Source organism: Pelodiscus sinensis, chromosome 4, assembly GCF_052426305.1.
Source record: "Pelodiscus sinensis isolate ZL-2025 chromosome 4, ASM5242630v1, whole genome shotgun sequence".
NCBI classification, from domain to species: Eukaryota; Metazoa; Chordata; order Testudines; family Trionychidae; genus Pelodiscus; species Pelodiscus sinensis.
The window spans coordinates 12,323,653-12,351,238 of NC_143055.1; the positions used below are offsets into that span (position 1 = coordinate 12,323,653).

General features: G+C 43.2%; 1 protein-coding gene across 1 annotated transcript; it reads right to left on the reverse strand.

The window, feature by feature from the left end:
- Positions 1-1,861: 1,861 nt before the first annotated feature.
- SUCLG1 (succinate-CoA ligase GDP/ADP-forming subunit alpha) lies at positions 1,862-26,861 on the reverse strand. The gene is made up of 9 exons (XM_075930968.2): positions 26,641-26,861; positions 20,474-20,577; positions 16,944-17,060; positions 16,089-16,301; positions 15,921-15,978; positions 8,823-8,906; positions 6,718-6,869; positions 5,049-5,237; positions 1,862-2,835 (listed from the first exon to the last, which is right to left on the reverse strand). The coding sequence occupies exons 1-9, from the start codon at positions 26,687-26,689 to the stop codon at positions 2,809-2,811; spliced, it is 993 nt and encodes a 330-aa protein (XP_075787083.2). The 5' UTR covers positions 26,690-26,861; the 3' UTR covers positions 1,862-2,808.
- Between the last annotated feature and the right edge of the window lie 725 nt (positions 26,862-27,586).

A 27,586-nucleotide genomic window follows, 5' to 3' on the forward strand; every position in this document is an offset into this window, starting at 1 on the left:
TTCTGATCTGGTATCACAGCAGCCCCTGATGGGCAAAAGGTGTAACTGCAGTGCCTCTCCAGCAGAATGTATTTTCTGCAGAGGGAAAAAAGATCTGGAGAAGACCTAAATTGTGGCACAGAATTCCTCCGGGAGGAATACGTGGACAAAGATAGAGTAAGTGTCACTGCAAAGTCTGTTATCTTTTATTTTTGTGGGGAGAGGGGTAGAACTAGAAGAGTCCAAATCAAAACCTCAGCTCCAAAAGTCCTAAATTCATGACTGGCCCTCTCTCTTTAACGCATTGAGCTGACTGCCTGGAGCAGCACATCTTTCAACTTTGTGAGACATTCAAGGCCTGGAAGAAACTGTAGCTCAGACCAACTCTTGATTTTGTATTTATCAAAGGCAGCAGAATTTAAATCAAGTAGAGTCAGAAATAAACCACGTACTTCCTACAGCATGATTTCTAATGCATGTTAGGTTTTATGTTCTCCTTTAATCTGGCCAAATTCTCTGTCTTTCAAGCAATCAATCAGTATTTGCCATAAGGATTTGGTGAGGCTTGCCTGTGAGTGAGTATGTGAGAGAGAGAGAGAGAGAGAGAGAGAGAGGTTGCTAAGTCGAGGACTTCATCCTCTAGCTCCATCAATGCAGCTCATTCTGGAAACACGAATTCTATCTGAACAGTTAAACACAATGTAGAGCAGAATTGAATATTTCAGAGGTGGTTAAATGCCTCTGACTGGGCAAGGTATGATTGGATTGTCAGTGTGGGCTTTGGTTGAGATTATGGATGATCCTTTGCTGAGAGAAGGACTTGTGCCCACTGCATAGGACTGAAAGCTACGGCTCTAACCCTAGCTCTGCTTCAGCTCCCTTATGTGACACTAAGCAAGCCACTTACAGTCTACCTGTCTCAGTAGTGCCCAAAATCTGCTGGTTTGGCTTATGTAGCCTCTGGGAGACAGGAGTCTCCCAGAATTACATCCTGGCACAACTGGAAGGGTTGGTAACCCTAGTCTTTGGTCAAATTACTCATGTAAAACTAAACTGAGATGGAGATTGTATTTGTACCTAATAGCCCACTTTGTAAATACCAGGGCAATAGGTGCATATTGCGTCAGAGGACTGAGGTTTCTTAGCCCTGAAAGAGTGGCATTAGAAAACCTGTTCACCACTGACCACGGACCAGCAAGACAAACTGCATAGCTGGCTGATGAAAGCCACAACTACAGCTTTAAGTATTAAGGATATGAGACTTTGGAACAGAATTGTTGTCACATCTTTAAAAAATAAATAAAAGTATCTACTATATATTTGAGAGAGTTTGTGCTTCTGTCCATCCATGAGTCTGTTCAAGGACTCCTCATAAATGGAAAGAGCTAGGGCCACCAAATTTGGTATGCAGCCTACCCTTATCATAATTTATCAGAGTCTGGTTGTGCCAAGACAATGGAATGTGCATGGAATGTAATTGTTTTTCAAACAAAGGGAGGGAGGGCTATGATAGCAGGGATAGTTAATACACCAGAAAGACCTCAGGGAGCAGCAAGCAAGTACGCTTCTGCTCTCCCTCTGCTCCCCACACCTCCCCACTCTCTGCACCCCTCCACAACCCAAGTACTGAACCCCCACATCACAAGTCCCTGTCTTGAAGGACCAGAGCAATGCCAGGTAAATCTTCCAGTTTTATATAAGACACTAATTCTGGTTTCCCTAGCTGATTTTATTTGTTTATAATGAAAACAATCCTAAATTCAGTCTTTTCTTATAATTTGTAATCTTTTACAGGCACTCCATTTGCTCTAGTCCTACAGTTCAATAGGATGTTCACATGTAGCACTTGTTAATCATTTACAAGAAATATAACCCCGCCAGGTTTGTTTTCAGATTTTTTTTACTGCATCAAGTCCTACTGTCATCAATATAGCAAAACATTCAAAGCAAAGGACCATTGTCAAAGAATAAAAGAGGAAAAGTTAAGGTAATAAGCAGAAAACAGACTCAATTTCCAAGTTACAGTATGAATGTATTTATGGGAAACTATGATTTAAACTCTTATGAACATAAATATAACTCTGAAATATCAATTAAAGCATTTATGGGGCATTGTGCCACTCTGGACAATTGTTTCAAGTGAAATCCTTGTAATTAAAAAGGAAGACAAAGGCTCTGAGGCCTCCCCCAGCAATTACACAAAATAAAAAAAACCCTCACTAATGTGGGGCTATCCTCTGCATGGTTCAGCAGCTTTGATCAGTACCTTTGGACGGATATTAACATTTCTAGGTGCAAGGATGAGCAGAATACACCCTGTGGATCCAACAGCAGTAATTCAGTGGATGGCATTAACTTTTGCCTTAGCTCAGAAACTATTCACTAGTCAGTAATCAGCAAGTAAGACTACTTTGTTTTCAAAATGTGCACGCTTGCAAAGCGGGTATATCTTACTCCACTCAATGCATCTTTGTACAAGCTACATTAACTCCGAGTGCAACATGTATGTGAAGCAGAAGCTATAAAAATGCTCTCAATTGCTTCCAGATAGGGTTCTGATGGTTTCTCATTTTTAAAATTTACTTTAAAAAATAAAATGCTGTCTTGCAAGGAGGAAAAAAAAAGTCACTGAGCTTCAGGAATTCAAAAATCAAATTTAGTGGTAAATTTATTAATTACAAACAGGTGACCACTTCTAGGACAGACATTGTGGCTTTAAAGTCAAATTCAAAACCAAGTGTCAGTCACATTCAGGCAGCTGGAGTTTAGTGTATGACAGATAGAGGCAAGGTGCTGTCTTGACATTTCTGTGACAATGTTCCAGCAGTTTTACAGCAGTTTCCTCTTCTCAAACTCCTTCAGAGAGAAAAAACAGACATACAGTTGTGACAAGAGTTTTCCAAGAGCTCACAGCTTCAGTATCTTTTTTAAAAGAGACAAAATACACCAAAATGCAGGCACTTAAAAGTTATTCCAGACCATCCTTGTTTGTGTTCATTTAAAATTTCTCCAAAACAGATACAGGGCTTTACCTTTCCATTTACAGATTTACTCATCCTCATTTTCACATTGCAACTTGGCTTATGTTGACACCTTTTTAATAGAGTATCATGCTGTAAAAATATTGACTATCTTTCACCTTCCTTTTATAATTAAATGCATCTGCCCATGCCAAACAAACCAGAGTTCATGTTTATGGGAAAGTTTATATATATTATTATAGACATTTCCACTCCTGCCTTTACTGCAAGTAAAGCCAATTTCTGGAATTAAAAAGACTGCAGAATTTTGCTGCCAAGTTTTGGAGAACAATGGTAACAGCAAACTATATGTTCATTTGTTATAGTCATTAAACAGAGATTTCCTAGTCTTCACTCCCCACTCTGCTAGTAAGATGGATAACATGCCTCAATTTTCAATCAGAAGCCTGACACAACAGGGAAGTCTTAGTACCAAGTTAAAATTGGGAGACATTCCACAGGAGCAGGAACAAAGTTTCTCCCCCTCATCTCGCACCCCCAAAAGAATCCATGGCAGACCCAGTAGGGGGGAAAAAATAGTCCAGTGAGAGAAACCTGTACCATACTAACTCAGCCTCATCCAATTATGTTGTCATCAACACACTTATCTCTAGCTGCGGTCAACAATTCTTGCAGTGAATTCTTTCAACAGCACTGCACAAAGAGCAGGTTGCATTTCAGCTCTAAAGAAATGACTAGAAATGGTTAAGACTAATCGATTTTTTGGTTCAGGGGCTGAATCAAAAACATCTAAAAATATTCTGTCTGAAATGAGTGTGTGAAATTTTTAGTTAAATTCCAAAAAGGCCAAAATGAACAGTTTCAACTTTTTGAAAAAATTCCACTTCCCCCACCCTCCAAAGCCAACATACATTTGAATCGGAGCATGAGCACAGCCATATCAGTCTAGACTCCGGTTTCATACCTAAGCCCAGCTGGAGTGGAGGGGATGTGTGACAGCACTCCCACCTCTCACCTGCAAGGCCCAAGCCAAAAGGGGTGTTCTGAGCATGCTTAAGAGTCAGGGAGGGAGATTGCTCACTTGTAACCTTCAGCTTTGTGCTTCAAGTACTCATCCGGGAGATTTAAGTTCAATTGTCCAGTATGCCTGATGTGGAGAAGCCATTTCAACTTGGGTCTCCCATCTCTCAGGTGATTGTCCAAATCACTGGTGAACAGAATTACTCATTCTCTGGCCCAATTAATATTTAATTTCTACACAGAGGAACAGCTCCAACTGGTGAGAATGAGTCTCCCACAGCAGAATACCCCATAGTTCAGTGGATAGGGGAAATTCCTGCCTCTTGTCTCAGCATTTCCTACTGGCTAGTTTTGGCAACTCTTCACTGAGCATGTTGGCTTTCATTTGTAGGCTCCTAAGTCTCCCCATGAGTTGTACATTGCCCCTAGGCTCCAACTCAAGGCTGTTGATTCCACCAGAATTATAAATTCACCAGAGAAGAAGAAGAAATCAGGGAGGAACTTCAGTATGAGGTACGTGACTTATGAATTGCATGAATGTGCCCAGGGATGCAAAGTAGTCCCTTTGAAGTCAAAATAATTCTCTTAAAAGGGCATCAACAGGTAACTGAACAAAGATATTACAGTCCATTCACTATTACAAAGTGACCCAGTATCTGTATTGTGCAAAAAAGTGAAGTGTGTTTTCTGATTTAGAATCAGTTTAGGTTCATAGGGCACTGAGCAGTTGTAAAATAAGAGTTGTGTTGGTCTGTTACTGAGCCAAATATGAGTCTCTGAGTTTTGCTACATGTTTCTGACAAAGGAGAACATGATACATAAAGCAACTTGCATGAATAAAAACTTCAACTGCAACTGTCATATAGTGTTTTTTGTACAGTAGAGCCATTACACGTCAAGATGCAGTTTTTCAATAGACAAATGAGGAAGCAGTGTATTCTAAACTGTTCACTGGGAAGCAGCAACACACAGATAAAAGCAAAAAGGCAGCTTTCAGATATCTGTTTTTCTGGTTATGCTAGCTAAAGCCCATAATTTTAAAGCATTTATGACGTCCACGTAACTAACCTTTTGAATAGTGCTACCCAGCTGAGCAGGAGACATACTGACAACAACACCAGCATTTTGAAGAGCAGCTATTTTCTCTTTAGCACCACCTTTCCCTCCAGCAATGATTGCCCCAGCATGACCCATTCTTCTGCCAGGAGGAGCTGTCAGACCAGCTATGAATGACACTACTGGCTTGGCATTTGGACCCTGTGGAGAAAGAGAACACTGTTAAAAGAAAGACGTACCACTTCTGGCCACGTACTCATGAGGAGGGCCGGGGAGTTGGGGGGGAGGGGGAGAGAAGAGAGCAGCCATATGGGGTCACAAAATAATCAAAAATATCAGCTGTGTTGTAGCCATCTTGCTCCCAGGATATCAGACACAAAACATACAAGGTAACTTCTTTTATTGGACCAATTTCTGTTGGTGAGAAACAAGCTTTGAGCTACATGAAGCTCTTCTTTTAGAAGAGAGCACTGCAGAATTGTGTTCCAAAGTTTCTTTCAGATCTTTAAATCCTAACCTAAACTGCATTTGCCACAATTTCTAGTAATGGCTTTTACTTGATTAAGAACTAGTTTCTCTACAATGGTAAACAATAGTTTTTGGAACGAATGGCACGGTGACGGTTCCCTCCCCATGATTCGTGAAACTGGCTTATTAATATACATAAGCCAAAGATGCTTTGGACAAAATACCTCATGTAAACTTATCAATTTTAATGTTACAATACGCTGGATCTATAGATCTTATTTTGGTGAATGTAAACTTAGAAATATGAAATCAAGAGATTGTTTAAATGTGCTGAGAGCTATCAACGATGCTCCCAAAGCCTAACAACTAAGTGATCAACTTAACTTGTAAGCAACTTTGTTTGTCCTTGAAGTCTAAGCAGTGGCTGGACTTAGGAACACATGTAACCATACCACCTTTTACTGGGATACCATTTTGACCAGGTAATTTTCTACAGAAAGTGGGATGTAGAACAAAAGATTCCCACCCATAGAAAAGTATAATTAAACAATGGAAAACTAGGAGTCCTTTTTGTCTTTGGCGCAAAAGAAGAGCTGGGGACCCGGATCAGGTAAAAGGAATCTGATCTGAAAACTATGGCTAGGACAAGAACAGTCTTTTAGGGTGAGTGTATATTAGAACTGGTTATGTGTTCTCTTTCCATTTTAATGTGACTTACTTTGATTTGCCTGTTTTCACTTATAACCATTTAAATCCTACTGTTTGTACTTAATTTTGTTTACTATCAAGCCCAACGTAAATAACTTATCTGGGGGGAAATCAATATGCATATCCCTCTGTCATTGATAAAGGGGCTTGCCTGAATGAACCTTCCTGGGGGGGGCACTTTTATACAAAGACAAATTTTATACGAAGACATGGGTTTAATCCCTTTTGAGGGTTGATTTCCTGGGCACTGTGTCCTAAAACCGCTTTCTCCAAGAGCTGATATGGTGCAGTGTGGTTCCCCTCCTGCAATACCCTTCAGGAGGAAAAGGTGCTACCACAGCTCTGTGGCTTGTCTTGGGGAAGATCTGGCCAAGCAGGACAGAATGATGGAGCAGCACAAAGGCAAGTGTCAGTAGCATAATCAGCACAGCGGGGAACAGTCTAATAGGGTCTTCTGTGGCCACCCCACCCCCCACCTCCACATCACAGACATTCTCAAGCTTACAGAATTATTTTCCTTCAAGAAGGCTGCTGCATCTTCTTCATCATTGCCTCCAATTTCACCAATCAATATTATCCCCTCTGTTTGGGGATCCTTCAAGAAGACATCAAGACAGTCAATAAAATTAGTTCCATTGAAGGGATCTCCTCCAATCCCTGAAAGGAATTAAACACAAACATGAGTTATTCATTTTCAAGTTTACTAAGACAAATTAATTTCAGTCTATTATCTGAATTACACTGACAACTAGAGGGCCCCCAATGAAGATCTGAGCTACTGTACACATACTCTTGGATAATCACAGACTCAGGTTCTTACAATAGATGAAGAGTGCATGAGGGGAGAAAAAATTAACCCCATTTTACAGATGGGAAACTAAGGCACGGGTAGACTGACTTGTCCATGGTCGTACAACATGCCTGTTGTAGAGCTGGAATCCTCTTAAACCCAATCTATTTGTCAATTGCATCAAAACCTGTTTTAAAAAAACCCCACCAACATGTAGTGGCAAATGTTTCAAACGGTAGATGTAAATGAATAAGGCCATGTCTTTACTGCCAAGAAAGGTATGTTTTTATAGTGTAACCGATGGCTTATGCAAGGTAATTCACTGTTCAAGCAGAGGCAAGGCACATGTAATTGTTATATCAGTGCAGTTAGGCAAGATCAGCCTTAGGTGGAAGGCATAGTGAACTCATCTATCAACATAAAACCACTTTGTAGGATTTTATGGGAAGGTAACTGAGTTGCATTAATAATCTCACTTTAAAAAAAAAAAGATGCTTTTGGACAATGAAAACTGATTAAGATGAAAAGCTCACCAAATCTGGAAGCTCAATACACAAAAGCCGGAGCTTTTAAAAAATTTAGGTCAATATACATTTCTGTGCGCCAGTTTTTGCAAAAAGGAATAATGTAATGGAAATGGCAACTCCCGTTCACCCTTCGTTTGGTTCAAGGAGCATTCTTAAAACTGTCAGTCTGTGGACGTCTGCCTTGCCACTGTGCTGAAGAAAGTCCATAGACAAAAGTATTTCAGGCAGGCAATCTGACATTACCAGCCCAGAGAAAAATCAATTGTCTTCACCACCTTTATTCTCACACTGTGCTTCCAAGCCAGGGAGGACTAGGATAATCTGCTACTAGCAAGCTTGAAATTCATGTTGTATGTACAAATGTTAACACACTGAAAGGTTAGCTCAATCTAAAGGCTAGAGGGTACATCTACATTTGAGCTGGCTGGTGCAATCTGCAGCTCGGGAAAGTGTACCCATGTGTGCTCTGCTCAAGCTAGCACCTAAAAATAGTGTCACTGCAGTGGTACTTGGGCCAGCTACCCCAAGAACAAACCCATCCGAGCCCCTGCATATGTACTCTGGTAGTTGGCCTGGACCACCATGGAGACACACACTGCTCTTTTAAGTTATCAGCTCAGGTAAAGCTAGTGCAGGAATCACACCTAACAGTTCAAAGGTTGACATACCCCAAGAGTGATATAATTTAAAAATAAAATGTTCAAAGCAGCTCTGATCTCCCAAAACATTTTTTGTGTTTGTGCTAAGCGCCATATCTTGATTTGTATTCCATGTACGCATGATCTCTTTGAAGCAGGGAATGACCTGTTTGTAGAGCACCCACTACAACTGGACCCAGTCCTAGATAGGGCCTGACGGTATATCTGCATTATAAATAGAAATTACAAGTATGTGCTACATTCTCCAATAATGTAAATGGTTTAAATTGTTCACACCCAACAGACTATTTGTCCCAAGAAGTTGACTAAAATAAGAAGCTATATATTTTGTATGTTGAGCCTTAAAATAAAACTAAAACCACTGAATATTGACAGTTGTTCATAAAAGACTGCTTTGGCCCGGATTTTGATTAACTCGGAACAGAGAGTTAGTTATCAAAAAGGGGTTGAATTGCAGCTGTTATTGCTGCAAAGTGCCTGAGTCAGGTTGGTTAAAAAGGTGTAACGATTCTAACCAAAATTAAAAGGCATTTAATATTATTCAGTAGTTTCTAACATCTAATGTGTTGTGGTTCTAACACACTAACTGGCCCTGTCTGTCTTTAATAAAAGAGGTTTGGTGGAAGAAACCCACCAACACAGAAGGACTGTCCCAATCCAACTTGCGTCGTCTGATGAACAGCTTCGTATGTCAGGGTGCCAGACCTTGATACAATACCTTAAAAGGAAGAAGATAAGATGAACAGTATTGTATGTAATGAGCTGACTTCTGGATATGCATTAGTGCACGTGCAGGGATGTAACCTTAGAAGATTACAGAAAGCATTCAATACTTCCCAAATACTCTTGTAGACACACGAAGACTAACTTTATATGGTATATAAAATTAGAGTTGCACTTCCCCCTTACTTTCTGATCAACAGACCTGTCATTCAGATGTCAGTTATTTAAAGTTCTCCAAAAAGCCAACAGCATTGCCCAAAACATTTCTTATACTAAAGCTTCACACTGAGCCATTTATAAAAGGAAATCAACAACCGTTCTCAGTCGTTTTAGGCTCAGGACCCACTTGTACATCTTGATTGTTGTCATGACCCAGTAAATAACATTTTAATTAAAAAAATCTGGCTTAATAAATATTTCTTAATCACAATATGCACATTAAGTATTAGGGATGTAAGCGACTAGTCGACTCTTAATACATTTAAAAGGCAGAGGTGCGGCTTTGCAGTTTCCCCCCTTATTGACTAGTCAACAGAAATTCCATCAACTCATGTGGCTGATTAAACGCATTTTAACAACCCTACAAATATATACTAAATAAGTACACCATGTGCACCCTTAGAGGCAACTTTTTCAACTCCTGTCCAGCTGAACTGGATAGGTGTGGCTCCCTGCTTCAGGGATTTCAACCTCCAGAGCAGTGTCGTTCAAGTTAGGCCCAGGCCCCTGGATGGGGCAAAAGCTGGAATTCATTTGTAGAGTGGTATTATGCCTTGGCACATAAGGTTGCAGTGCCACTCATTCAAATTTGGTGTGGCTGGTTCCATCCAGCCATCATGAGAGGAACAGCTGGGCCAAACTTCAGCAGCACTGAGAGAAGCCAAGCCAAGCCAAGCCCAGGCAGTATCTCAGGACTGAAGTCACAGGAGCAGCTGCTCTGAGGCGAGTATGGCATATGCAGCAAGCTCCTCCCTGAAGGCAGGAACTTAACATCCCAAGTTCAAGACCTAACCCCCCAGGGCTTCCTGCACAACCCTTTCGTCATGACCCAAAACTGAGCTGCAAAAATACATTATCCTAGGATACTATCTGCTTCTTGTCCTAATCAACGTAGTGATGTCTGCATGACTAGCACATGCACTCAAAACTGAATGTGGTAGATGAAACAAGTTACACTTTTATGTAACGGTCTCGCTTGACAGCCTCAAACACATTAGCAAAATACAACCCAGAAGGAGCAACCGTAAAGGTGTGTGTATAAGTAGGTGGAAAGCTTTTCCTAGAAAGTAGCCATCAGTGACTCAGTCATGCTGGAAGGGCATATTACATAGGGTCCTGCAGCGATCAGTTCTGGGTCTGGTTCTGTTCAACATCTTCATAAAGAACTTAAACAATTAGAGCCCTGCAAATACCCGTGGATATCCATGGGTATCTGCATCTGCGGATGCAAATATCTGCAGCTCATTTCTGCTTATACAGATGTGGACAATAACTAATGACAGAGTACACACAAAGTTTGGGGAGGATACCAAGCTTGGGGGGTGGGGGGAGAGAGAAGAGGGGCAAGTGCTTTGGACATCATGATTAAAATTCAAAATGATCTGGACAAACTGGAGAAATGGGCTAAGGTAAACAGGATGAAATTCTGTAAGGACAAATGCAAATTATTCCATTTAGGAAAAATGAATGGCATACATGCAAAAATAAGAAATGGCTACCTAGAAAGGAGAACTACGGAACGGGATTGGATTACAAGCTAAATATGATCCAATGGCATAACAGTTAGGAGGTTGGAAGCAAAAAAATCATTCTAGGATGTATTAGGAGTGTCTTACGCAAGACAAGAGAAGTAATTTTGCTCTACTATATGCTGAAAAGGCCTGAATTACAGTACTGTGTCCAGTTCTAGGTGCCACATTTCAAGAAAGGGGACAAATTAGAAAAGTACAGAGAGAAGCTACAAAACACCCTATCAGGGAAGGCTGCAATACATGGATTTGTTGAGTCTGGAGAATACAGAGGAGACTTTACAACCTAATAGTGACTGCACAGCTATTTATTGAGGTCCACTCAGAGGCACAGAGCTCCCAGCAAACACAGGGCTCAGCTGACCAGTTTGGGAAAAGGCCATCTGAGCAGCTTCAAACTGAGCTGCCTGCTTCAAATGGAAGAGCTCAGAGAGTAGGTAGGGAGGAGAGATAAAGAGGGAGTAATTGGCTGGAAAAAGTCAGAGAGGAGTTTAGAGAGTCCTATCTGCACCAGGAGAGCAAGGCAGAGGTAGAAACCCAGCACTCTCTTCAAGCTTCCTAGGCTGGTGGGGGTTGAGAAAGCTGACTACACGGGGAAGATGGGGGTAAAGGGAGGTGGGTGGGTGCTGACATTTGGGTGAGGTGGAAGTGGAGAGTGAGTTTTTGCTGTGTAGTTCTGCGGTGAGGTGGGGGAGGGGTGGAGAGTTTGTGCTGTGTGCCTGCCCTAGCTCCCAGCTAATGCCTGCAAGCCTGAGAAGCAGGATATGGGGAGCAGATTGCACAGGGGTAGGTGGATGCTGGCATACGTGCAGTGAGGTGGAGGCAGGAGTGGGGGAGGGTGTTTCTTTGGAAGTGTCCTCCTAACTCACTTGCTATAATCCAGATTGCAGTTCTCTCTGGCTGGGTTGAAGGGATCATGAGATGTTGAAGGGATCAGTTTATACATCACTTGTTCTTGTATAGCATTCCCCAGAAAAACTGTATAAACCGGAGTGAATGCCTTTTACTCTCCTTTCCAGTGTAATTATATATTATTGTATTAGTATTTGCAACGAGATGACTACTTTTAGATGACTCAGATTTATTTAGCATCTTAAAAGCTGAGCTCTGTGTGCATGTGGATAATATGCATTTTCGTGTGTTTACTAGCTTGAGTTGTTGGAAAGGATGATACATGTTCTCCAAGGGTAGTGTTAATTTTTTTATTTGATTTCATATTAAATATCATAAGCATTGTTCCTTGTTAACTATCCCTTCTGTTAATATGTTTTTCTCCATATCTATGGACTGTTTAAAATCTTGGCTGTGCACATCCATACACTTCCTCAATACTGGTATTGCACATAAGAAATTTCAACCTGCCCAAGGATAGAAAATGTTAAAGGGAACACTGTTGACAACAGTTTTCAAGGACATAAAGGGCTGTTACAAAGAGGAGAAAGAAAAATTGTTTTCCTTAACTCCTGATAGTACAAAGATACAGGTTAAACTTTGGGGAAAATTTCTTAATTGTTAGGTGGTAAGCACTATAATAAATTGCACAGGGAAGTTGTGGAATCTCCATCATTAGAGGTTTTAAGAGCAGGTTATACAGTCACCATCAGGGATGGCCTAATTACCATTTAGTTCTGCCATAAGAGCAGGGGAATGGTTTATATGACCGCTCCCAGTCCCTTCCACTCCTATGCTTCTATTTACTAATCTAATTCTAGTTCTTTGAAACGTGTTGTCAGATAGTGAAAAGGTTCACTCAGTTTAAAAGAATAAGGTAATTTTTTAATGGAGGTCAAATATTCTTTAAACAACTGGAGATCAGGCAGCAGAAAACAGCTTTTATTTTATTTTGAATTTCCTTGGAGTATTATAACATATATTACTGCTAGATTTGCCCGGTGCTGCTCAGGTCCTTAACTCAATTAGTTTTTGTTTTTCTTTATTGAAATCATTGCTCTGGGGTATGCAGCTGTCACAGGGAGAGAGGACTATCCCAGGCTTATCTCACCGCAGCAGTTTGTGTGCATGTCCCCTGGCTGGGGCAAGTCCAGGTTTGTCTGCCCCCTGTGTTCCCCAGCCACAGCGAGGAATGTGTACTTTCCCCTTGCTCCATGACTAAGGGGAACAGCCAGCAACATTCCCATACAAATGGGAGGGGGGGAAGGGGAGAGAGGAAATGAGCTTCATGTCTCCCCTGCCCTCCATAAAAGGGTGCAAGGGGGATGGGAGGTTCACCCCAGCCAGCCCCTTTCACCTCCCTGGTGATTCTGTCTCTTTTCTATATGGTTTTATGAGCAGCAATCCCATTCCAGGCATATTCCAATTTCCTGGCACAATCAAACCCTTTCTTTGCTTTAAGATTATCATAAAAGGAAGCTGTATACCAAATTTATTGGTTTTAGCTCTTACCGTTTAGGAGTTCTTGAATAAGAGAGATAGATGGACAGATAGACGGACTCCTTAAAATATATAGTAGATGAAGGATCCAAAAATCCTTCAGAAATTGCAGAGAAGGAGGGAGAGGGAGGTTTGAGTGGGGAGAGCATGAAAGAGGTCCAAGGAGTATAAAGGACAGAGTCAGGGAGAAAGGTGGAAAGTAGAGAGCCACACAACTGCACTTGCAGGATTTTTAGAATGCTGTTGGCAGTGTTTCCACCTGCGGTGAACAATGCAGATGCAAGATTTAATTCTCCATGGGTCTTGCCCTGGGTTCTTGCTGTCAAACATTTTATGAGTACCTGACATTTCTTGCAGACATTTAGAAGAGCTTTGATTCAGAAGGGAATGCAAGACAACTTGAGATGATACACTCTTTTAATAGCCCTAAAGCATTGGTTTGATGGTATCTACAAAGGGCATAACTGCATTCTTCTTTGATTTTTCAATTCCAGGTTTATGGCTACTTTTGAAACCAGAGGTGTGACAGGAATGCTAATACTTGCTTCTGCTTTCACCTTCAGATCCGCACTGCACTGACACCACACAAGAGACTTTTGCAGCTAACTCATACACTCCTTTCCTTCTGGTTTTAAATGAGGATGACCCAACTGGCAATTAAGAAGCACCATCTCATCTATAAAAATCTTGCCAAGAGTGACCTAAGAGGGCACACAATTCTGAAATCAAAACCAAGCATACCCTGTAGAAACTCAAATCTCTGGGTGTAATAGTGGCTAGCTTATATGGCATGCTATAGCTTTAACTTATAAAAGGTTTCCAATGTTTTGAAAAAAGGAATAGAAATCAAGACTCCTGACAGTGTCATTGACCCCATGTGTAATGCTGGGAAAATTAGTCTATCCTCCATTCCCCTCTCTTAAATTTATATCAGGGATGTAAATGGTTAATCAGTAAGCCTCCCGCTAAATGAGAGGCTTACTGTTTCTGGTTAACCGGTAGAGGCTGGCGCAGCATCCCACCCACCCCAGGAAGGGGTGGTTACAGCCCTGTGAAGCCTACAGCAGGCAGAGGCTACTCTAGGAGCTGCCTGCTGCAGGTTACATGCTGGCTCTCTGGAAGCCAGCTTCGCTGCAGGCTCTGGAGTACAGGCTGAACCTCTCTATTCTGGCACTCTCTGATCTGGCAATATCCAAGGTCTGGAATGATTTTAGTTAGCTGGATGCCCACTTATAGGTGTGGCCAAGTTCCCCAGGGCCCCATAAAAGTTTGAGAGCCAGGACTGGTGGCTGTAGTGGTGTTCTGTGCTGTTAGTTACCTCTAACTTACCCTAAATGTCTTTGAAGAGCCCAGTAACTAGTGGAAGTATTGAGAATGCTGCTGGACTACAGAGGTTCAATCTGTATAAAGCTTATATATCAGCAATATACTGCAAAGCCTGCAGCATATGTAACTGCTAGGATTTTATTTTTTACATCCCTAATATGTACCCTATTCAGGTATTTATCAGATATTAATCACCATGGTCTAGAGGTGCATATAAAAATCAACTTTCAGTGTGAAGCCTACTGTGTTCTCTTTCAAACCCAGAGGAACTCAGTGTTAGGATTTTAAGAGGGAAGAAAATTTTATCTAAGTGGAAAGAAGATAAGCATTTAAGGATTTGGTTCTTTAAAATGCTCAAATATTCTTTAAAATGATCAGATTGTGCGCCCTCTTAGGTCACTCTTGGCAAGATAAAAAGATCAGTGATTTTTATAGGCATAGCTCCTTTTAAGAAAGCAAAGTGGTTCACATTGACTATTTTGGAGATCAAGATCCCTATTTTAGCACAAACATTGACCAGAAGTATTACAAGTAAGTGATTAGAAAGGATGTTTGAGGAAATCTGGTTCTTCTGACCATTGCTAAAGTCACTAACAAGTTGTTACACTGTATACTAGGGGCCAGTGCCCCCTGCTCGCTATGCTCACCAACCCCCATCTAAGGGAGTAAACAAATCTGGCTCTCCACCTCTCCCTCCCCCCCAGGGGCTGGAGGCTGCACCAGCCCTGGCCTCTCACCCACCCCCCAGCATACTCCCCAGCCGCCGGAAGAGGGCTAGGGCTGACCAGGGACAGTGGGGGTGGCAGCAGCAACTCCTCGCTGCTGATGGGGCCCTGATGCTCTGGGACCCAGTGGGGAACCGCAACCTCTGGCGGTTCGGGCCAGGCACACTGGGGCCACCTTGTGCCTGGAGCTCCAGCCTAGAACCCTCCCCCCACTTCTGCAAGGTCAGAGCACAGCGCTGGCTTCCTGCAGGAGAGCAGGGAGAGGAGAAAACCCCGAGGCTCTGTACCAGAGGCAGCTTGCAGAGAAGTGTGTGTGCTGCTGAGGGGAGAGCTAAGGGGGCTGAGTTGGCTTTTCTTCTCTCCCCGATTCCCCCAAAGGAACCTAGAGCTGGTGCACTAATCTTGAGGGTATGCAGAAGGGAGGAGAGGATTCCAGACTGGAGCTCCAGGCACATGGCAGCCCCAGTGCACCTGGAGGCAGCAGTTCTCCACTGGGTCCTGGAGCGTCAGGGCCCCCAGCACAGTGAGGAGCCCACTCCTTGGCCCTCCTTCAGGGGAGCCAGGGGTGAGTGGGGAGCCCAAGGTGTCCCTGAAGGGGGGAGGAGAACCCTCAGCCATGGCCATCTCTTCCCCTTCTGGGGACTCTGTTGAGACTGGGGGGCAGGGCGATGTACAATGACATGATATGCTGTACATCGGCCTGCAGGAAAAGCTTTCTTTAATAGATAGAGATGTGTTGCTTAGTTATACATCAAGACATGAAGTGATAAAGCAACATATTTCAGCTTTGGCTGATGCATGAATATGCAAAAAACTTACCAATTCTTCCTTTCTTGTGAATGTGGCCTGGCATGATACCAATTTTGCATTCTCCAGGCTAAAATAGTAGAAATATCAAGTACTTTAAAAAAATCACAGTGAACATAATTTTGAAAAATCACTAGAGAGGGTTTAGTCTCCAAGCCAATGTTCATTTGAAAAACTCACATGGATGACTCCAGGACAATTTGGGCCCACCAGTCGAGTCTTATCTTGACGGATCAGTCTGTGTTTAACCCGAACCATATCCTGCTGCGGAATACCTTCTGTAATGCACACAACTAAGGGCATTTCTGCATCAAGAGCTTCGTTAATTGCAGCAGCAGCAAATGGAGGAGGCACATATATAACTGAGGCGGTGGCACCTGTTTGTTCTTTCGCCTGAAACATGTATTAACAAAAAGCATATTAAACATTCACTAAATCTCAAGAGTACACTGGACAACTAACTTGTTAAATAGATCTATTTAAAGATTTAGAACAAAATAAATTAGAAGTTTCAAAGTCTATGGCTACAGCAGTTCTGTGCTCAGCAATTAAACTCAGGTTAACAAGAGATATAAATGGAACAGCTGCAGAAGGGATTCCTAAAATAGGCTCATCTCCCAAGGAATTTACACCACATACAAGGAAGTGTCCTTTTCAGTTCATTTATTGACTGATCTATTTATCATGAGCTAAAAATCACAAATAATATGTAAATGCTCACTATACAATAAAGGTAAGTTGACACCAAATGACATCTAGATCTTTATTTTATATGGGCAAATGAAACAAAGGGCACTTAAAAATAGAAACTTGAATTTGATTCATTGGTTGTGCCCTCTATTATAGGGACACTGGTGACAAACCATCTTGGTTTTGTTTCTCACGTTTTTAAACCAGAAATGTAATCATGACTCCACTCTCAGATTTTGTACCTCTTTAATTCTGGATGCTAGACAAATTCTAACATATTTAATTTTACAATCCTCCCACCCCAAACTTTACTGTCTAGTAGTCCATCCACAACTATAAAATTACCTCTTTAACGGAGTTAAAGACTGGCAGGCCCAGATGAGTTTTGCCTCCCTTCCCTGGAGAAACTCCACCTACTAGGTTGGTGCCATATTCTAATGCCTGCTGGCTATGAAAGGTGCCCTATAAGAGATACACAGGTAACTTCATTAGATGTAAGCTAGAAAACACTTTTATATACATTCAAATAAAACATTTAAAAATGCTTCCATGGGGTCTCCCTCACAGAATGCAAATTATGGAACTGTAATTAAGATCAAAAAGTAAATTAGACACGAGTCAAACTCAGAAAAAAATGTAAACTATAAATTTTATGTAGGCCATGTAAAAGGATCATTTCAGTATATGCTGACTGCAGCAAGCTTATTACAGTTCAGGATATGACATTCTAAAGCAAAATATTGTTTTAAAAAGGAAACTCAATATCCACTATCAAAACTGTTAAGAGTACCAACACATGTTCATGTGTTTATATAATCTATATCAAAATCAAAGCAACTATATTAGTAGTAAACTGAAAAAAAATAAAAGTTTGGAGTGAGATTTACAAGAGATGGGAGTGATCTGAATCTTGGAGAAATGAAGAGGTGAAATTTCTGAATAAATGAGGCAGCACAAGTGAATAAACAATAGACAAGCACGTGGATGGAAAGGGTAGTGACCACAGAGGATAGATTAAAGTAAATTCTTGGAGAGATCCAAAAGTCAAAAGGAAACCGACATATCAGGAAAAAACAATTGACAACAACAGAGATATGATCTCACTTTCTGGAGAAAGGTAGTCGTTTGCCCACAGCATTCTCTACCCTTTGAAGTTTAGTTTTGTTAAATTAAAGGAATTAAATTACCACACAGAGGCATTACAAAGTGAATTGTAAGACACACACACAAAAATCCACAAATTAAAGGGCCCAAAACTCTGGACATAAACTCTTACCGAAAATGTATAAATGGCAAAATAGCTGATGCACAAGCAAGATCTATATACATTTTCATTTAGAATTCAAACAAAATTATATTATACTGTAAATGGAAAAAATCATTCTGGATATTCACATGGAAAGTAAGGATATAATTAAAAGTCATTTGTGCAATAGATATTATATATAATTACTCCTGAAGAAATTCTGTACCAAAAACAAACACAAATTCTGCTAAGTTTAGTTCTCAATAAATAAACGAGAAAGCTCCACATGTTATTGGGGAACTCAGACCACTGGCTGGAAGTCGGAGATGACTCTGCAGCCCTGCCCCACATCCCCTCAATGAACTTGGCAATGACGCTGTACCCAACCCTGACCCAGGACAAGGGCTGGACCTGCTCCAGAAGCACCCATGGGCTCTGTCCCTCTGCATCGGGGTGGGCGAGTGGGCAGGCAGTAAGTCTCTGCCCAGCAGGATTCATGTCTAGAGGGGTTCAGTGCGGGGAGATCCAGATGTGGGCCTTCTTAAAAGAGGGAGTCCCAGCTGCAGCCACCAAGGGGACACAGCATGCCAAGCTCTCTTCCCTCCAATTCCCCATCACCTCCCCTTTTCTCTTCCCAGTGTCTTTTGTCCCTATCACCCTTCTTTCACTCCCACAACACCTTACTCATGCCCCATCCTTCTTCTCACATTTGCCAGACTGGCACTCACTACTGTACAGAGAAAATGAGGATTCCCAGAAAACAGAACTGGCACTAGGACCCAGGAGGCAGCATTCAAGTGGTAACTTTTTCAGCTGGGCAGCTCTGTGCTCACAGAAATGGAAGGGGGGGGGGTCATACCAATGGCAGACATCCCATATGCCTCCCCATTTGCCTACTTAAGTGGGCAATGCCTCACAAAAAACTACACCTATGAGCTTCCCTCCCTTCCCCCTTCACCTGCCCTTTGCTTCCCCATCATTTTCTGAGAAGCATGAATTCTGCATGCATGCAGCGATGCAGAACTCTCCCAAGAGCACTATAATGTGATCACATGGATATAATCCACAGCTATTCTACATTGCATGCTAAAGTTTTAAACGACTTTCACAATACACCGACTTTTTAATACATCTCACACACACACACCCCTCCCCCCAAGATAGTTAAGTTGGTTCTCCCCTGCCAATATGTTTTCAGACAGCATAGCAGAGGACTACATTTTATATTCTAAATCAGCTTTAACAGATCACAAAGATGATAATAAAGTACAGGAAGTCAAATCAATTCTATGATTCTATAATATTGGCAACTACTACAAAGTCATATTAACACGCCTCTGCTATCTAATGCAGGTTTTTCCTCACTCAAATGAACAACATCAAGAGAATGTAAAAAAAGGATTAGATGAATTAAGATGGCAACAAGAATTATATAGATTCCTTGTGGAAAATAAACTCTAAATTTAAAACAAACAGCACTAGCTCAGCGATACAGCATCTGAATGAACAGACACTAACCAGAGACACTAAAAAGCCCAATTGCTAAATTTGAGCATAAACTGGATTAGAAACAGTGGGATTCCAGCTTGCTGTCAGAACTTGAAAATACAAAGAATGAAGTGACTGTGAAAGGCAACCTCTTATTCACAGGACACAAGGCTCCAATTAACATATAACATGAAAGACCAGTTCTAAACAAAGTAAGGATGAAAGTCAGTGGTGTCAGACAGTTGCAGAATTACACACACTATATGGTTTTGAGTGCAGCAACCCAATTTGAAACAAATTGCTTCTGCAATGAAGAATATTTCCTATTATACAGAAGATAATTCAGCAGAAAAAAAAATCAGAGGCAAACAGGAAAGATTTTTCTACAAAGAATACATTCATTTAAAACATTCTGTGAGAAAAGTAATACCTTATCCTGGATGTGGTGACAAGGCTAAATAATTAATGGAAACAGTGATATAAAGTCTGATTTGCTAGAACGGGGTGGGCAATAATTTTGCAGCAGCTCCCTGTCAACACATTGGGGGGAGGGTGGGGGCAGGAGCTGCAAGCTCTTTCAACTGCTTCTATTTAAAGGAAAACAGAACAGTTGAAAGGGCTTGCAGCTCCTGGCCCCCTAATGTATTGCCAGGGAGCTGCTGGGAAGGCACGAGCCCACTCAAATGCCTTTATTTAAAGGGCTTGCGCCTGCCAGGTGGCTGCTACCACCTTGCCTGGCAGCATATTAGCAGGCACAACCCCTTTAAATACAGGTTGTACCTCCCTTAACCGGGACTCTATGGTCCGGCAGGACCATGGATGTTCCTGGACCACAGAATCCAGTTATAAAGAGGTTGGGCTGCAGGCCAGGAGCCCTGTGTTGAGGGGAGTAGGGGCACAGCAGGGAGTTCTGGACCCTGCTGCCAGGCGGTAGTGAGGGGCTAGCAGTGGCCTCGGATCCCCAGCAGCCCCAGAGATCCAGCCTGCTGACAGTCTCTTGCCCAGTCCTGTACTAGAAGGATTTATATACACACTGAATTAAACCAAAAATTCAGAACACATGTTAAATCTTGTGGCTGCTCAATTTGTTGAGTTTCAAGAAGACTATATCAAGTATTTCATCTATACCAAAGTTACATACCTGTTTACCAGTAAAACCTTGGCAAATAACCTTTGTATTTTTATCGATATTAAGATTTTTCCGTGTGGCTGAATAACAACAGTGGCGTACTCCATTCTGCTGTGCTAAAAACAAACAAAAAATACAAAAAACAGGTTAATAACCTTGTGTTTCCAGAATTTCTCTCTGCCTTTTTTATAGCCTCACAAATATTATTGAACTGAGCCTTTCAACACCTTGTGAATCAGACATGAATCTGTTTTACAGTTACATAAGGGAAGAAGTGAGTCTCAGGCTCAGATTTTCATAAAGCTTTAATTTTGGATGTCCTACTTTAGATATCTCAGACCTGATTTCCAGGATTGCTAAGCACCTGTATCTCCCATTAGGGATGTGAACAACTAGCCAACTAGTCCCTAGCTGAACCCAGGCTCCACATGGCGCTGCCACGTTGGAACACCGCATGGACCTGACACCAGGCTCCCCACAGCGTTTCAAAGTGGCAGTGCTGCATGGAGCCCAGGGTCAGCTGGGGACTGTATAGATAGCACCAAATGACAAAAGCTATTTTGAAACAGCACCGAAATAAGATACTCAAACTGCGTATCTTATTTCAAGTTACAATGCAGTGTAGATGCACCCCTTGGTATAGGACAAGATGGGAAAGTTGACAGGGACGGACGTTTTGCTAATCATTAATGCACGTGGCCATTGATATTGGCTTCATTTGTAGAGCCCTATAGGGATACAAAATTTGGATACACTTCCATCCACATCATCAAACATGGTCTACAGATATAAAAAGCAGGGCTATATCATTGAGTGTAGCGATAACACTCTTATACCATTCAAGTTCATTTTTCAAAGCTAGGCCCTTTAAACTCCTAGACTCTTGTCAAGTTTATTGCTGGTAATTTCCAAGTCTATAGGATACTTTTACTAAAATTTGAGTAATCTTTGAAACAATCTTCAATTGAAATTAGAAGCAAATATAGAGCGTAGGCTGTTTAAAACAGCTCCTTAAAGGACTGACAACTTACTGCTCCAGCTCCACTCACAGCCCAACCAAGCCGCATGCTCGCTCCCTTCCCAAAGGCTGGAGCTGCCAGTGGGGGCCGGGCAGCAGAGGCTGTGCAGCGACTCCTGGATTTTAGAGGTGCAACCTGTAGTTATAGCATTAGGATATACAGAGAAATATATTCAGGCTTTGGGATCTACAACAGCTATAACAGTGGCCATTAGTCCATTATTGGGATAGCTATTTCGGGATACTCTGGTTTCTCGAAATAGCATTGTAGTGTAGATGTACCCAAGGAGTCCAGCATTAAATGGTCATCAGCAACATACATTTCTGGCCACAGATGACTCAGAGCTAACTGTTGCACTGAAACATACCAATTAGGACAGCCAAAAAAGAAGCTACTCCAAAATTGGGGGGAGGGGGAGAAACAAAACCACCACAAAAATAATCCCCCCACCACACAACCACTTTGAAACAATACACCTTAATAGCAGATGCTTTAGCTATGACACACCGAGCTCATGTGACCTATATCAGATAGTCATCATTGCCCTGCATACCAACAGAAAGGCAACCCAATAATGGAATAATGGCCACTTTTATAGCTGTCCTATAGATCCCAAAGCCTGAATATATTTCTCTATATATGCTAATGCTATAACTACAGGTGGTACCTCTAAAATCCAGGAGTCTGTGGTCCAGCAACATCCATGGACCAGCATGACTATGTATGTTCCAGTATCAGAGAGTCCCAATATGCTGCAAGGTAGCAGGGGCCAGGAGCCAGCTCGTGGCTCAGCTGGGCTGTGAGGGGGGCCGGAGCTGCACAGCTCTTCTGCGCTGTGGGTGGGGAGCAGGGAGCCAGCATTCGGCTCAGCTGGGCTGGAGAGGGGCAGGAAACTGGCAGTGGAAGGGTAGGCTGAAATGACCTCCCGTGAGCCAGAAAAATCCCTTAACTGGGACCAGTCAGTCAGTCTGCCGGACCAGGGAGGTCCAACCTGTACATTATTCAATGTTATACCGCAGCTGAAACAGCAACTTTATAAGTTTCACATATTGATGTCTAACCTTTTAAAAAAAAAGGTTGTTTTCTTTAAAAACCCTCAGAATATTCCCATATGATTCCCACCCCCATACTAGAATCCTGATTCATTTCCATTTAGTCATGCAATACCTTTGCTTACAATACAGGGTTTGCGCGCGCGTCTGTGTGTGGAGTCTCTAATGCCTCAAGATTCCATGTCAGAGTGGTGCATAATTCTGACCGTTAAGTTAATATTTGCTAGTCATTAGTATTTTACAGAACTATTTCACAACACCATGACTTAAATGGTGAGTCTCTACAATTAATACAACCAAGGGCATGTTGCAAGATCATCAAGCACAAACAAGAATAAGATTGTATCTGTCTACCAATCAAAGTCAATGATTTCTGATTAAAATAATTCTTGCATCGCTGTGGAAAGTAGATGTATTAACTGAATTTATTTTGTGTGTAAATACACAAACTCAGAGTCCCTGTGGAAAAAGGACCACGTTAACGTGAAACTGTGTGACAGGAGAAGTTGTTACAGAACAAGTTCTGTTAAATGGAGTTGTATGATGCAGTATGTTGTTGGATGAAGATCTAGGGAGGTAAAATCCCATTGAATTGGTTAACCAGTAATAAGTACTGTTTAACCAGTTAATCAATTAAAGTGGGCCCCCCGGGTCTGCCACTGACAGAGGTTGCTCCAGCCAGGCTAGAGCAATCCCTGACCGTAGCGAGCCCCACAGGGCTGGAACAGCCCACATCCTGCAGGGAGCTGCTCCAGCCCCCACTAGCTCACTGGAACCAGTAAGCATCATCCATTAAGGGTGGTGCTTACCAATTAACTTTTCACACCCTAAATCAAAACACATGCTATTAGGTGCATGGCTATACAGATGTTTGGACTTCTGAACAGAAGTTTCACCAAGCCTTCCCACTTGGCACTAAGTATTTGAATTTAACTGGCAGTTAATTTAAAAAAAAATGTTGTTTCTAACAGAGTAGCTGTTAGGTAGTACATACTAGAGCTCTTCACATAAATCCCTTAAAAAGCACACCCTACAAGCCTTCTGTGAAATGTCTCTGCCTAATGCTCTGTAGAAGTTTTGTAAAGGGAACAGAAAGATACTCATTTCAGCAAGAGTGGAAACTGAGATGGGCTCCAATCCTCTAACTGAAAATGCACAGAGATTTTTGTACAGGTTGAACCTCTTAAATCTGGGACTCATGGAAAATTTTTCCGTTAAAAGCATTTCCGGAAAATCATGCTAGTCTAGACGTAACCCAAGGGTGTCCAACCCATTCTGGGCAAAAAGACAAGATATCAGTGGGTTCAGCGCAAAGAGCCGGGGCAAAGTTGTCGAGGGGAGAAAAAAAGGCCTGTCCCTTTAAGAAAAGTGATTTACAGGCTTTTTGGCCACAACAGGCTCCTGCCAGCTGACGCCATCTTTAATACTCCAGCTTTAATGGCCGCACTGGATGGCTCCCCTGCCCAGGTGAGCATAGGGAGCTGGGAGGAGAGAGCTGTTTTCAAGGGCTCAGGGGGGGCTTCACATGCCACACTCAGAGGGGTAAGAGCCGCATGCAGCTCGGCTGTTCTACAGACTCAGACCCAATTTTTCCAATCCTCCCTAATAGGTCATACTAGTTTGTTACACTTCTCTGGACCTCCTCCGATTTGTCCACATCTTTCCTGATATGTGATGCCCAGAGTTGGACACAATATGCCATCTGAGGCCTAATCAGTACAGAGTAGAGTAGAAGAATTATTTCTTGTGTCTTGCTTACAACACTCCTGTTAGTATATCCCAGAATGAAAGTTGCTTTTTTTTGCAACAGTGCTACATTGCTGACTCATGTTTAGCTTGTGGTACACACACACACACACACACACACATGCCCCCCCCCTCCCGCCCACCACACCCTTTTCCATAGTACTCCTTCCTAGGCAGCAATTTCCCCTTTTCTGTGTGTGAAACTGATTATTCCTGCCTAAATAGGGATGTAAGCTAGTAATCAAGTACCTTATCCGTAGTGAAGTCCAGTACTCGACTACTCTTTCCTCCCCCTCCCTGCCGAGCAACCTCTGCTCACAGCAGCTGGGGAGAGAGTTCCATCTCTGTAAATGTAGTAAGAGCCTCTGGGCTCACATTTAAAATGCAGAGCCGCAGCAGTCTGGAACAGTCCTGGTTTGCATCGGCTGCAGGAGCTACCCTTGCTCTGCAAAGCAGCTTCCCTTACAAACTAATCATGTAGTTGACACAAATTGTATTGACTGCATAATCAGCCAGATAACCACTCCTTTTGCCTAAATGAAGTACTTTGCATTTGGCCTTATTGAATTTAACCCCATTGACCTCAAATTATATCTCCACATTATTTTCAATTTTAATCCAGTCTTCTAAAGCACTTGTTTACTAAAGATACCATGGTGGGAGGGGTTACATTATAAGAATACTGTATCATTATCTAAATCACTGATAAAGATCTTAAACAGAACCAGCCCCAAAACTGATTCCTGCAGGACCACTCTCACGTCTCTCCAACATGACTGTGAACCTGCGATAACTATTCTATAGGAATGGTTTTCCAGTCAGTTTTTGCACCCATCTTATAATAGCACCAACTAGAGTGCATTTCCCTATTTTGTTTATGAGAAAGTCATGCAATAAAGCTTTTGATACTGTCCTGAATACCACATCTACAGCTCGCCCCCTCTACAAGGCTTGTTTTCCTGTCAAAAAACACTATCAAGTCTATCTGTGTTTAACTTATTATAAAGGGACATGGTGAAATTTGCTACACACCTAACTGCCAACTGCACAAAGCAAACAAACTGTAAAAAGACAAAGAGAATGTTTTCACTCATCTTTCAGTTACAGTATTTGCGTTCATACTTGGCTCACCATGCACAGTACTCTAAAACAATTATAGAAGTCTTTAAAGTGCGACATAGTTCTGTCTAACAAGATGGTTTATTAGGTGATGAGCTTTCGTGGGCTAGACCCAGTTCCTCAGATCAATTTGCGGAAGAAAATTGGCACGACCATATATACCAAAGTTTGGTATATATGGTCATGCCAATTTTCTTCCGCAAATTGATCTGAGGAAGTGGGTCTGGCCCACAACAACTCATCACCTAATAAACCATCTTGTTAGTCTTTAAAGTGCTACATAGCGTCTTTTGTTTTAGCTAGACCAGACTAACACAGCTGCATCTCTATCACTAAAACAATTACGTCCTTAAAAATGATGTTTTTACACAGATGTCTTGCTTTCAATAGCACAGGTGGTCAGCCACACGTGTGAGACAGCGAAGTCAGCTCAACAAGCGCAGCTCCCCTTTTCTTTGCACGGCCACCCACTTTGCTAAATGACAAACCACACCACTGTGTCTAGACTGGCAAGTTTTTCCGCAAAAGCAGTTGCTTTTGCGGAAAAACTTGCCAGCTGTCTAGACTGCCCGCTTGAATTTCCACAAGAACACGGACCTCCTACTGTCTGAAATCAGTGCTTCTTGCGGAAATACCATGCTGCTCCCGTGCGGGCAAAAATCCTTTCGCGCAAAGCTTTTGCGCCAAAGGGCCAGTGTAGACAGCTCAGATTTGTTTTCTGCAAAAAAAGCCCCGATGGCGAAAATGGCTTTTTTTGCGGAAAAGCGCGTCTAGATTGGCCATGGACGCTTTTCCGCAGAAAGTGCTTTTCCGCAAACGCTTTGACGGGAAAAACTTTTCCATTCAACGCATTGGCGGAAAATCAACCCAGTGTAGACGCAGCCACCTGTAAGGGGAGAAGTGTCTCTCTCTCTCTCTCTCACCCAGACCAGTGGGCCAATAAGAGGCTGCCTCGCCCGCCCTGCACCGCTTCTAGGGGGCGCTAGAGAACACGCTCGGCGGACACGTTGCGCACCTGTCAGAGAAGGGGGGGGGGGGGGCGCGCACCCGCCTCAGCCCGACCCCAGCCTGGCCCCCGGGAGCGGCCCCAGCCAAGCAGGAGCCGGGATGGGGGGGGAGCCCCTCACGGAGGCGGCCCAGCCACGCCGGGTGGGGGGGGGGCCGGGAAGGGCGGGGGGACCCAGGCCCCCCCCGCGAGGCGCTGAGGCCCCCCCGCGCGAGGGGCGCCGGGCCCGCTACTCACAGCGCAGGAAGCGGCCCAGCAGGCGGGCGGCGCCGCTGCACTGAGACATCGTCTCCTTCGCCAATGACACGGGGGCCCCCAGCGGACGGGCGCGCGCGCGCGCAGGCAGGCGGCCAGCGAGAACGCCGGAAGCGAAAGCGGCTCCCCGGCTTGGCCAAGGCAGCCCCGCCCTGCCCTGCCACGGCGGGGGAGATGGGCGCCCGGCGCGAGCCCCGGCACCAATCACGCGTCCCGCCCCTTTGCGTGGCGGCTTCGCAGCCGGCGGGCCGGGGGCCTCGCGCGCTGAGCGCAGGACCCCTCCCGCCGCGCTGGGGATTGTGGGGGTTGTAGTTCAGGGTTCGAGGGAGGGGAGCGAGGAGGAGGCTGGGAAGGGCAGAGGAGAAGGGACAGGGGAGGGAGGGGATTCTCATGCCAGACTCGGACCAAAGCAGGGCTGCAGGCAGCTGGGAGTGACTGTGACACCACCCAGATGTGGAATACATTTTGTTGTGTGCACAAGGGCATGTGCGGATGTGCACCACCCATAGAAGCACATGCCTGCGGGCGCTCTGCTAATCAGCTGGGCAGCATTTGAATCTCACCCCGACGGCTGCCCAAAAGCTCAGCTTACAGGGAACAGTGTCCAGCCCCAAGTTCCGCCCCACCTCCCATGGCAAAGCCGTGAGACACGGTGCAAACAGAGTCATGGGCTTCCGGTGTTTGCTTACCACTCAGCCGCACAGAGTTGCCACGCCTTCCAGTTTCAAAGCCTCTGCTTAGGACACAGTCTAAAGATGGGGCACAGCCTGGCCCTGATCCAGCCAAGTACTTACACATTTGCCAGAATTTAATTGACTGAATGGATCCGTTCAGGTTATGTTTCAGTGCTTGGCTGGATCAGAACTGGACACCAGCATGCTCAGCTCTTTGCTGGATTGAGTCCTTAGTTTGGACCAGTCTCCACTTA

Bases quoted from the DNA above. Each gene is read 5' to 3' on its own strand.
- SUCLG1 (XM_075930968.2), bottom strand. From the start codon at position 26,689: ATGTCTCAGTGCAGCGGCGCCGCCCGCCTGCTGGGCCGCTTCCTGCGC. The intron at 17,061-20,473 runs GTATGTAACTTT...TATCTCTTATAG, and splicing joins AAGGTTTTACTGGTAAACAG to GGCACCTTTCATAGCCAGCA. The intron at 2,836-5,048 runs GTTAGTTACGTG...TTCTCTCTGAAG, and splicing joins TGGGTAGCACTATTCAAAAG to GAGTTTGAGAAGAGGAAACT.